Raw genomic sequence first — 13,039 nt, 5'->3', positions numbered from 1 at the left:
ACACAAAATCACTCTTTAAATGCATGGAGGAAGTATGCCACCATTGCAAAAGTGTTGCAATGCCTCTCTTTTTACAGGAAAACAAACAAACAAACAAATAAACAAAAAACAGCAAACAGTAAGGAAATAAATTTAAAGCATTGGGCAGTATTAAGACTTTTCAGAGTAATCCATCCAAATGAAATCCCATAATCAAAATAATAATTATCAAGGGAACACATTTACTTTCAAAGTAATCATGCAAAGTAAAGCACAAAATATGTCTTAAGTAATAAAATGGTGATTTCTGTTCAAGAGGAAAAAAAAAGTTCAGCATTTGAGAATATAAGTGCGTTGTACATGATCAGTTCTTGACAGATTTTCTCAGAAATGGACCTTTGTGTATTGTACATTTAAAAAAAAAAAAAATCAGAGGAAAAAATTGAAGCTGTTTTTTGCTGAGTACATCCAAAGGTGTGATAAAGGTGGAACTGGGTTACTAAAGTTAGGAAGGTGCCCATCTTTCCCTTACTTTTGAAATTATTACAACATAGGGTTTGGTAGAAGTATTATGCTGTGAAATATCAGAACTTTCTGTGATATGGAAAGACATTTGGAAAGCACTGCAAAAGTTAATGCATATTTTCTGATGCATATATTTCATCTTTTTTTAAAATTAAATTAAATTAAAGATAGTCTAACACATTTTTACATATATTTTTATTTCTGCTTAAGTTAAAGAAATTTAAGGTGAAAGAAAGAATTTCAGGCTGTCTTTCCTGTTTGTTATTCAAATTATCTTATGTTTCCTCACTTCAGGGTATATTTTACTTGCCATAGCTTTGTTCTTTCCGTTTGGCTTCAGTTGCATGGGTTTTTAATATCCAAAACATACTTCTAAGCTTAAAATATTCTCTTAATTCTGCCATTTAACCATGTTCATTTTTTTAATGGCTGCTATGCTGCATATATGACTGACTGCAGGCAGTCATATATGAGGCCAGTCAGGCCAGTCAGTCTCACCTCTGTCCCTGGAAAGGTGTTGGAGCAGCTTGTTCTGGATGCCATCTCCAAGCAATTGGAAGAGAAGAATGTTATGAGGAGTGGTCAGCATGGATTCACCAAGAGGAAGTCGTGCTCGACCAACCTCGTTGCCTTCTATGATGGCATCACCAGCTGGGTAGATGGGGGGAGAGCAGTGGATGTCATCTACCTTGACTTTAGCAAGGCTTTCGATACTGTCTCCCATGACATCCTGCTAGCAAAGCTAAGAAAGTGTGGGATAGAGGAGTGGACGGTGAGGTGGATTGAGAACTGGCTGACTGGCCGAGCTCAGAGGGTGGTGATCGGTGGAGCAGAGTCTGGCTGGAGGCCTGTGACTAGCGGTGTTCCCCAGGGGTCGGTGTTGGGTCCAGTCTTGTTCAACATCTTCATCAACGACCTAGGGGGAATAGTGTCTGTCCTCAGCAAGTACGCCAATGACACAAAGCTGGGAGGAGTGGCTGACACACCAGAAGGCTGTGCTGCCATTCAGTGAGACCTGGACCGGCTGGAGAGATGGGCAGGAAGAAACCAGATGTGGTTTAATAAGAGCAAGTGTAGAGTCCTGCACCTGTGAAGGAACAACCAGATGTTTCAGTACAGGCTGGGGGACGACCTGCTGGAGAGGAGCTCTGCGGAGAAGGACGTGGCAGTCCTGGTGGACAACAGGTTGACCATGAGCCAGCAGTGTGCCCTGGTGGCCAAGAGGGCCAATGGGATCCTGGCGTGCATTAAAAGGAGCATGGCCAGCAGGTCAAGGGAGGTGATCCTCCCCCTCTACTCTGCCCTGGTCAGGCCTCACCTGGAGTACTGTGTGCAGTTCTGGGCTCCCCAGTACAAAAAAGACAGGGACCTCCTGGAAAGAGTGCAGCGGAGGGCCACAAAGATGATACGGGGCCTGGAGCATCTTTCCTATGAGGACAGGCTGAGAGACCTGGGTCTGTTCAGCCTGGAAAAGAGGAGACTGAGGGGGGATCTTATCAACATCTGTAAATATCTGAGGGGTGGGAGACAGAAGGATGTAGCTAACCTCTTCTCAGTGGTTTGTGGGGATAGGACAAGGGGCAATGGCTGCAAGATAGAGCACAGGAAGTTCCATACCAACATGCGAAAGAACTTCTTCACGGTGAGGGTGACGGAGCACTGGAACAGGCTGCCTAGAGAGGTTGTGGAATCTCCTTCTCTGGAGATATTCAAGGCCTGTCTGGACATCTATCTGGGCAGCCTGCTCTGAGGAACCTGCTTTGCAGGGAGGTTGGACCCGATGATCTTTCGAGGTCCCTTCCATCCCGTTCAGTTCTGTGATTCTGTGATTCTGTTATATATCTACTTCAGTTACACTGAGTTTCATTGCTAAGGATTTATACAAATTTGATGACAGAGATGTACAATGATTCTTGTTTGTCTTTTTGTCTGGGCTAATTCTGGGCTCTTTGTCATCATAAACTGCACTGGGCCAATAGGGGTCAAATCCATCTTGTAGAAGGGTTGAATTATACTTAGAAAGATTATAATAAGCATGTAATGGAGTAAGTATATTTTTCTTTCATCAAACAGAAAATCCTGGATTTTATTCCTCCACATAGTGTTCATAGTAAGAGCACCTGACCCATTTTGAATAATTTCACATTGTATACTCTGAAGAAGTTGTAGATTGGAAGGGGTCTTGTGTTATATCTGCATATGAATAGCTGCATTTTCTGATAGCTAATATGATTCACGTCATTTGCCATCTTCAGCAAAAGTAATAGCTCTTGCCTTTCCCTGTTTTCCTCTTTCAGAAGTAACAGTTTATTCAATGAGGTCGTGCAGATGAACTTTGAAATAGCCAGTTTCAGCAGCCTTTCTGGAACGCAGCCCGTCACCTGGCAGGTGGAATACCCTCGGAAAGGGACAACAGACATAACCTTGTCTGAAATCTTCATCTGCCAAAAGGATCTTGTTGGAATTGTTCCATTGGCAATGGTAAGAAACTGTTTCAGCATGTTGCTCCATCTGATCTGTATGTGGTCTGGGAAAACATACACCAGGCCTCAGACAGATTTGCAAAGGAGGGCTCTCTGCCCTGCCTCCCATTTTATAGCTTTATAGGATGACTTGCTAAAATCATGCCCATGTTTAATGGTTCATAGATGTCACACAATTTCAAACCATAGAAGAAAGGGATGCTACCACTTTAGAAATCTCTCTCAAACTTAAATCTTGAATTTTTGTCATGAACAGTTGCCCCTGGGCTACTAGTTGGCAGCACACAGCCAGGTAGGTTTAACTATCCATTTCTAATTTTTCTGTTACAGAGCTTGAACTTGCAAGGTCCCTTGAGTACCTTTTGCTAAAGAATAAGTTGCTTGGTCCTCAGTAGGCTGAGGCTGATTCTAATTTTGCTGGCCATTCCCCTAGCGGTTGAAGAGCCTGTGTACATGCTGAAGTAGGCTCTGAGCATTGATTTTACACATCCTGAACCTCAAGAAAGGGAGAGGCACAATACTGCCAGATACCTAGAACAGGATCAAGAGTCAATTAAACAGAGGAACTGGAAGTGCTACTGTTACTCAATGTTAGAGATCAGGATTTGGAAGAAGAGTTAGACATAGCCATCCCATTTGTGAATTTTGCCTCCTGTGAAAATCTTGGTGGTGGAATCCTGGCAGCCTTTTCTCTGAACAATGTTCTGTGGTTTGCAGCAGATAATCAGATGAGCATTATTTCCTGGAAGTCCTAGTCTTCAATATATTCTTCCCCTTTGAAGAGTGAAACTGCTGCTCATAACGAATGAGGTCATGCCCAGCAATTTCCTGATCCAAACTCTGTTAAGTCAGCAGAAAACCTGTGCTGCATTCCAGATCTGAGAAGAAAATAATTGTCCCCATTATTGGTGGAGTTGAGCAGGGAATACACATTTGAACTTCTGTCTTCTAAAGGCTGAAAATGTGCATAAGGAAGTCTTTTCTAGTCAGGTTTTATTTTGAGATAGATACTTTCTGTAACTTCCAGTACCAAATGACAGACGTCTGTCTACTGGTGGACTTAACATCTCTTTCTTGTTCATTTTTTTTGAAAGAATTCACCAGCTTCTTTCTGTATTCCATACCTGAGGGAATCAAGATTTTCTTAATCTCTCATGACAGGGTCTAATGCCTCTGCACTTGCATAAAAGGTTCAAGCTTTATGCCAAGACTTATGTCTATTCTATATTAAAATTAATCTGCTTACAAGGGTTCTTTTAAGAACTGGAGGTCTAAATTAATGAATTTTGTCAGGTATAAATCATATAAGGTGAGATCCTTTATTCCCAGCAGATGTACTGTGGGTTTTTCAAAGGATTCAAACAATGAAATCATTAAACCTTTCTCTTTGTAAACCTTTCTTGTGTTTATTTATGTCATTTCTGTACTTTGTGATAACACTTGTCTGGAGCCAAAATATACTGTGTTAATAGAATCCAGTTGGGTGAGATGCCAATGCAAAATTGGCTTTGCCAGCAGGATATTAGTAGATAAAGGGAATTTTCACAGTTTTCTGTTAGCTAAGCCTGCAGATCCAGCCAGGGTGTTTTCTTCATTTAGGCATTAATCGCTAGCTGAGCTGATTACCTGGCAATTCTCCTGTTCAGAAACAAGAGCCACACTGAAAAGAGAGAGGGGGATACTGTATCTACTGAGAAGTCAGACCACACTTTTTATCTCAACTACACAATGTAAAGCAACAGCACATTACTGTGCACGGAAATTAGATCTCAATGTTTACCAGCAAGTGTGTTTCATAAATCCTCTAGAGGGTAGAGAGGATTATATTGATTTAAGCATGGAGTGTTCCTACAGTAACACTGCTAACACCAAAAGTAAAATCTGTCATTCAGAGTTTATGAAGTTGGCCAAAAAAGGGGGGGAGGGGGATAGAAGGAGCCATTGCTATTGTGCTGGCCTGGGATGTGGGATTTCCAAGATCTGATTGAGTCTCTGCCATTGGTCTGATGGGTGTCCTGGTCAGTCCTCTGGAGATGAAAGCGGCAAATCTTCATGTGGTTTTATAATGATATAATGGTTGTCTGTGACTCACAGAGTAAAGCATCTCTCATGTGAGCCATTCCAAATGCTGAAACTTATGAAACACAAAAGATCTTTTATCCTTTATTGGCCTATGACTGATTATGTTACAAAAAGAAGCTAAAAAGAAGAGGGCCTTCAAAAGATTAGTGGAATTGATGGTACAATATTTTGGATTGAAAGTGATTAAAGAAACATTGCCAGGAAGAACTGAACCTAAAATGTTAAGAGAGCCTTACAGATTTTGGATCAGTAGAGCAAGTTGTAGGATGCAGCTGCTGAAAAATCAGTGGAAATTCATCATACATTCAAATGAGAGGATTTTAGTAGAATCCAGATTCTGTGTGCCTAAGTATGCAGCTAAGTAGTATATACAAGTAAGAAGCAGCAACTCAATGATGCTGCTACAGTAAACGCAAAACTGAAATAAAATGAGTATGAGAAATATCAATGCTACTGGGCTGAGTATAAGTGTAATAACTTTTTCCCAGGGAAAAAAAAAAAAAAAAGAAAAAAGAGAGAGATGTAAATTTCAGGTAAGTATATTTTTTCCTGCACTCAGAAGTTAATCTGAATAATTTTGGAGGACATTTCACCAATCAAGGTATTTAGAGAAAAAAATGAAACAGAAAAGTAAAGAAAATGTAATTCTAACCACTTCTGTTGCTTTCTAACTCTCAAATAAGAGAATTTATTTATAATTTATTTTAGTATGTACTGTGTGTACTGTGGGGAATGATGCATCAAAAAATTTATCCTCATCACACATACGTAGTACTTTACCAAATCTGGAGTATGACACTTGGTGTAACCATCCACTCCCTGTAACTTTTATGCAGGCTGCATGAGGTTCTCATCAAAGGATGAGATTAAATTTGTTTTCTATATTTCCATCATTGAGTAGCAATAATTCAATAATTAACAGAGGCAAGATGTGTTAAAAGGTAATGTCATTTATTAGACCAACTGATACAGATGGAGAAAGATGCTATTTCAGGCACACAACCCCTGCTACAGATCTCTTACCTCAGTTACTTAAATCACAACAGCTGCAAAATATTACAGCTACAGAAACTCAGGCTTGTAACATTCAACAATTAGGGCAGTTAAATAAGAAAATAAAAGATCTTTTAAAGCAAAATATATCCCACTGTTTGCTGACAGGGAAAATCTATTGCAAAGACTGAACCTTCCAGTAGAGAAAATCTACTGTCTGAGTGATGTCCTATTCAAGCATTTCTGATTTCATGTTACTTGTCACAGAATCAATTAGAAAAGTGCTTTCATAGGAGCTTAATTAATTATCTGCTAAGCAGCTTTTGAATACCTCTTCAATTAATCACAAGTAACCTCAGAACTTAACAATTAAGGTGTACAAGGTGTACACTTGACTAGGTTAAAAATAAAAAAGGAAATTGTTCATGTTTGTAGCATGCATACACAGATGAATCTCAACACAGTAGTCTATATATTTGTGTTAAACACAAATATAATGTGTTAGAAAATCAAGCAAGAGATTTCTTCTCATGCTTTAAGCATATAATACAGATTTTAATACCATTAAATTTTGCTTTGGGATAGAACTAGGTAAAAGACTTATTTATAAGTTCATTTCTTGATGCCAGTAAGGCACATTGGTATTGAAGGATAACTCCTTTTGGAAGGTAGATTGATAAATCAGAGGTTTAGTGTTTATGCAAGACAATCTGGGTGCCTGTATATGGAATTGCAGTAGTAGTCCTTAATCATATGGATAAACTCTTTCTGAATTAGTTTATCTCTAACTGTGACTTGCATGAAATCCAGATATTTAAAGTGCTGAAGTATAAACCTGATGTCAGGAGCAGAGTTCTTGTCTGAATGTACTCCAAAAGACATTTGTCGCCATGGGAAGCCATGTAACTTGCTCATCCATGCATATTTCCTCCTTAAAATGACTCTAATACTAAACTTCTGGCAGGTCTTTCAGGCTTCATTCGACTCTATAATCCATTGATAGCTGCTTGCAAGCAAATTCAAGTTGGAGTGGTTCTCAGGCATATGTGCAGTTGCTGCTGTTTCACACCTCACACAGAAGCTTGTCTTTTCTCCCAACAGCATTAGTGGGTCTAATAAAAGATATCAGTTGTTCCTACACACCCTGCCTTGCTAGTGATGTGAACTGCATCTTTTCTTTCCATAATAGCTGCATTAACCAGCAAGTTCAATTTTTTTTAATCCAAGTTCAGAATTTTTTACACAGAATACCCTGCCAAACCCAGCAATAACGTGGAGCTGAGAGTCTCCTCTGCTTATCGTTAAGCAACATGGTTCCACACATACTTTTTGCTCTGTAGTGAGTTGTTTGGTTTCAAAGTGCCTTTCTTTACATTCAGAACTCAGTGTAATGATGGTTCTGCTGCAGAAGTGAATGGACATTTAAGATGAAGAGCTGTGACTCAGACGAAAATGCTTTTTGACAATTTTATATATCCTTGTTAACTTGCTTTCCATTAAAACACAGATGACTGAAAAATTAGCTTGCAATTCAATGGTTGTTTTATATTCACTTATATGTATGCCGTTCTCTATGATAACGATTTTTTAAGGTATTTCATTGTAAGGGAAACTAAGACCCTATATTACATTTTAAAATATGGACCTAAATAAATAGAGTTCTCTCTGCACAGTCTGCAATTTGACAACATAAAGCTCCATCTATTTCAAGGTCACAGAAGTGCAGAATTCTCACTCCCATTAGTCTTTGAGTCTTGAACGATGCAGGAGGCAACAGGCACAGCTAGGAGTCATACAGTTCAGGAGTTTTCCAAAGGGCAAAATCTGAGGCTATCTAAACACATCCATTTTCCAGTTTACTTATCACAAGCAAACTAACAGAAAATCTGTATACTAAACTTTTCAGCTGAAAAGTATTGTCTAAGATAATTAAATTATGAATCACATCAAATAAATAACATGAAGCAAATTTATTTCATGTAAAAGCTATCCTGTTGCTATTAGAAATACTAACAAATTAAATGATCTGTGAAGCCCTAAAAATACCAAGAATTAAAAATTTGTAGAGTTTAGTTACAGGACTGTGTTCTGAGTGAGAGACCAGAGTTAAAATCTTCTGATGCTAGGGCAGAAGCAGTAGCCCAGATCACTTATATGCCTACCATTTTCCTCGTGGTAGGTTACAGTTGTTTAAATGAGGATAGCATTCCTTCTTTTAGGTTTACGGTAGATATAATTTCACTAAAGTTTGTGTCATTGCTCTGTATTTATACCAGATGAACTCAGGAGCCTGCATACCTGCTTGTAAATTGGCTCTGCCACGTAATGTGTTGAGCTGTGACTTGCTATGCATATTGATTAATCTTATCTAATAAGAATTGGCTCTTTTGTTGGCTACCAATCAGGAAACAAAAGTGGGAAGAAAAAAAAAAAAGAACTGTTGTACTGCTGTCCATTGATTCTAACTTGGTCAGAAGATGCAAACAACATAAAGAACTTAAAATTGCTCAATTTTATAGTCCCTTTTAAGTCCCAGTCATCATTTCTAAAACCACTGTACTTTTGATTCTAGCTTCTGTTTTCATTTTCTTTGCTATGATCACATTCACTCCTACCTTTTGCAGGAAATGAGAATAGATTAATAAGGCTATCTCAGCTGGCTGGAATTACTTTTTTTCCACTGGATTGAGTTATATGTCATTTTCCATGCAGCGCAACAACATATATAATTTATTCTTTCAGCATCCCTCATATCTGACAATGCTGTTGAATAGATTACTTGGGAATTTTTAGAGGTGAAGCCAGCCAGCTTCCTGATTTTTAAAGTGTTCTGTAAAATATTTCTGCAATATAGAGAACTTTTGTATTTTTTGGCCAATTCCTCTGGCTGTAGCACAGAGATATCAATAGAAGGCTTAATATATATGCCGCTCACCTTTGACAAGAGAGAAATCCTGTGAACCAAACAAAACTTTGCAGATCAGCCAGAATGTGCAGTGAGACAGCCAGCAACTCAATTACTGGACTTTTGCTGTTATGGTAATACCCAAATGCTGCACAGGCAAATGACAGGCAAGCCAGAATCCTCTCTAGAAAATTTTCAGTCAAGTCAAGATGAGAAAATTCAAGGTGTTCAAAGGTGGATAAACTGAGCTCCACGAAGGGCAAAGTATAGACGCTGACACACCAGACATCACACCACATTTACATCCTAACGAAGCAGGAAGTAAAGATTTGAGATCCCTCAGCCTACCTGTTCTCAATGCCAATCCGTCATGCACATTAGAAGTCTTTTGGTCACGGTCTCTTTCTTCTGACAGCATGGCACAGTGCCGGATGCTTCTATGCTGCTTCTCAGCATTGGAACGTAGCTAAGTCCTCATTCTGCTGCAGATTTCTTGGTATTGGTTCATGGCACCGCACTGTGGGACTTGTCAAGTCTGGAGATTGTTTTGTACTTATGATATACTGGGCTAGATATGGGGGCTGCTGTAGGTATTGGCTCATGTTTATGATACCAGTCTATCAGAAGAAGACATCTTATGTATCAGTTTATATTTGAAATGACAGCTGATTAAAACTCTGATTGTTTAACATAACCACAAAGTCAATTTCACAGCTGCCATGTGCATGTGAGCAGAGACCATGCAGAGACATAATAATGAGCCAACAGAAATTGAGTTTTGGCCCCAGATGATAGTGCTTGAAAAGGACAGTCCAAGGCTGTGTGTTTTGATGCTGTGTCTGCTAAGGACTGTATTCATCATATGTGCCCTCCACTGCTCCCTTCACTGCCAGCTCAGATGGTGGGAAGAGAAGCACTACTGAGCATTGGCAGGAGACTTCTTTCCGAGGCTGACATTCTACCCAAGTTTGCAGCTGAAACAATTGGAATTTAAAGGCAAAGAAGTTGCTATCTTGTAAAGCTGTAGTGTGAGATAGGTGATTCACCAGAGTTCATCCGTGGCGCACAGTGGGAGGCAAGTGCTGTGCCTGATTCTGATTCTCCTGCATCACTGCAGTTCTGCTGTGGGGGATTTGGATGAAATGAGAAGGGAGAAGGAAGAACAGAGAATGTTACAGAGTTCAATCATGAGTTGCTGGCAGAGCTGGAGGAGGATTCTTGATATACCAGTTAATGCCTTCTCCTATGGAAGTTAAAATATTAGTTGGCTTTTTTTTTTTTTTTTTTTTATCAAATGATGCTCTTTCATTAGCTTTAGCTATCAATCGTCTTATCTGATAAATGCAAGTCCAGACATTGCCCAAATTTATTTCAGATGACAAAGATTTGTGGTTTAGCCTAGAGAATAAAGTAGTCTCCACCTTCTCATGCTATCACTTATCGAGATGCTGGGATGAGCAGTGACTGTCAGAGAAGACCAGGGATGTTTGCAAACACAGTGTGTGCTCAGCCAACATAACCATTAAGTAGGTTAACTCTGACCCATACTGAAAAACAGGAAAAAATTCTATTAATTAGCAACTTTTTAATTATGGTTTTGATCTGTAAAGAAAGTTCTAATGTTTCTGGGGAGTACTTAATTCTTCACCATCAGGTGAAATACCTAGCAGAATTATGAATTGTTTAGACTGGACCCTAATTAATGAGGTCCTGAAGTGCTCTAGCTTGGCAACTAGACAACCAGGAGACTTTACTATAATGGAAGGTAATGAGTGAGCATGGAGAAAAAATAAAAATCACCAGGACTTTTATAAGCCTCAATGTTATAATGAGCTACCCCAAGGATTAAAATACCCAGCAACTTTTCACCTTTGGTTTATTATTAGATGCATGTTTGCCTTACCTGGCTTTCAGTTTAAACTTCATTATCCAGCCAGACTCTCAGCACTGAGGATGTTTGTCATGGAATTCATTAGGAATCTATACTTTGAAGTCTGTAGTTGTGCTTGAGGGAGATAAAACAGTAAAACCTAGGATGGGGGTCAGTAATGCTCTGGCGAGAAAACTAGCACCACTCTTCTGGCTTTTCTCTTTGCCTCTCTGTGCAGCAGCTGCTAAAAGACATGGGGAACTGCAGTGGTGAGAGGCTTTGATCTGTGCATAATCTCGGAAACAAAAGGGTTCCAAGACAGCACCAAAGTTTGGGCTGCTGTTAGTACTTTGTTAAGCCAGAGGGGCAGTATGCAAAAATCTTTCTCCAAAGCCAAAGCTCTCCAGATTGATGCACATATACAAGATGGCTATAAGTTAACAGACTTATACAACAAACTTCATACAGCATGGCAGTGACCCCATTGCTGTATATCAGCATAGACAGTGAACCTATCTCTTTTTTCCATCAGAAACAAGTCATGCCTAATATTTAAAGCACCAGCATCATAGCATTAGTGTCAGCAAGCCAGCACACTGGTGAGAGAGGGAATTTCAGGAAATAAATGGAAACAAAAGTAAAGCTGATATTAATTTTAATCAGATCCTAGTCATCTAATCTTTTCTTTATCAAAACTGATTGCCTTTCCACAAGATCTGTTACCTCACAAAACAATAATATGGCTGTAATGATGTATTTTATTCCTGCAATTTGGTTTTGGAAATCCTCTATCATTGAAAAATAGCAGCAGCACAGCTTTGTTAATTACAGCAGTTGAATATTGAATGCTCACTGTCATTATCAGGATTAGTGAGTATGCTGTAAGAAAGGGGAAAGAGGAGGGGAGTGTAAGAAAAAGGAAAGAAAGGGGAGTGTAAGAAAGATGAGAGAGGGAAACATGAACCTGTAAATTCAATATTAAAAAGCACACTACTGTGTTAATCGACCACATAATGTTGTGTTTACAGATAGTGTGGTTCTACAGCACAGCCTCTCCTGTCCTTATCCGACATTTGCCCATTTATCTGTATTCTTGTACACCCAAGCTACTTCTGAAAGACTAAACCTTCAGGTTCATTATGGAGTTTTCTTCTCAGTGTGCCATTTTGAACTAGTTTATCTGCTTGTCTTTTTTTATTATTATTATTATTTTTAATGTAAAAATATTTTACCCAGGCATAACACTTTTATTTTAATTTGCATAAACAGATTTCACTAGATGCAGGTGAGGAAAGTGCATGTGGACAAAATCACCTTGTGTGATTTAAAGGTGAATTTTCTTCCTTTTGTGTTCTAAAACATTGCATAATTGAATGAAATCCAAAAGGTTTGCTGTAACCTCTTAGTGATCTTGAATTCTCATTCTGGAGAGCTAACAGAAGGTAGAAGGCTTCCTGCCGCATATATTGTCAGCAGCAGAAACCAAACCGATCAGTCTAAGACCTGGATGTACTTTGGAATCATTTTGTATAGGGTACGACATGCCTGTGTGCCAATAGCACAAAGTTTTATATGACTCGAAGCTTCAATTGAGCGAGCAGAAAACACTGTGTTTTAGATTCTGGATCTGGGACAAAATGTGAATTGCAAGCATTGAAAAGCAATGACTAAGAGAGGAGCTGCCAGCTGGCACCAAGTATCCCGCGGCATATGTTTTAAGAATGCCTGGAAGCTTCAGGAGTGAGCTTGGTGTGGAAATAAATAAGTCATCTGAGGCTCAGTAATTCCTCCTCGCTGCTCTTACCTCATTCGAATTATGGGCTACTCTTTAAGCACTGGGGAGACTCTGGCATGAAAAAATAGGAATTGTCTGATGGACCAGGAGCCACATGACTGGACTTAGTTTCTGCTTATTTTGTATCTAGGCAGAATTTACACACCAGTTCACTCATCTTTAGAAAGGACATAGCAGTTAGTACTTCCTACGTTACAGGATCATTCTGTACTTCAAATCCTTTAACAGTGAAAGCTTTTCTGCTTAAACATGAATTCCAGTCTCCCCTTGGTACTGGCAATGTTGTTCTGGTCCAGAAGAGTAAAAACATAAGTGAAGCAAGGTTTGGAGATAATGTCTTTTATTAGGTCACCCAATAGAGTCGGAAAAAAAAAAAAAAAAAAAAAAAAAAAAAAAAAAAAAAAAAA

At 39.1% G+C, this 13,039-nt stretch overlaps 1 protein-coding gene across 9 annotated transcripts in view; it reads left to right on the top strand.

Annotated features, from left to right (window-relative positions):
• The window catches only part of TMEM132C (transmembrane protein 132C), a 229,766-nt gene that overhangs the window by 164,248 nt on the left and 52,479 nt on the right, over nucleotides 1-13,039 (top strand). For 7 of the 9 annotated variants that reach the window (XM_035341116.1, XM_035341115.1, XM_035341114.1 and 4 more), the window contains one exon: nucleotides 2,802-2,985. The exons of the other annotated variants lie outside the window; for them this stretch is intronic. In XM_035341116.1, the coding sequence (XP_035197007.1) occupies nucleotides 2,802-2,985 (184 nt within the window). The remainder of the gene's footprint in view (nucleotides 1-2,801; nucleotides 2,986-13,039) is intronic. 9 annotated transcript variants of the gene reach the window in all.

Source organism: Oxyura jamaicensis, chromosome 15 (genome assembly GCF_011077185.1).
Source record: "Oxyura jamaicensis isolate SHBP4307 breed ruddy duck chromosome 15, BPBGC_Ojam_1.0, whole genome shotgun sequence".
NCBI lineage: Eukaryota > Metazoa > Chordata > Aves > Anseriformes > Anatidae > Oxyura > Oxyura jamaicensis.
The sequence above is the reverse complement of the archived record's forward strand: the minus strand, read 5'-3'. Positions and strand labels throughout refer to the sequence as shown.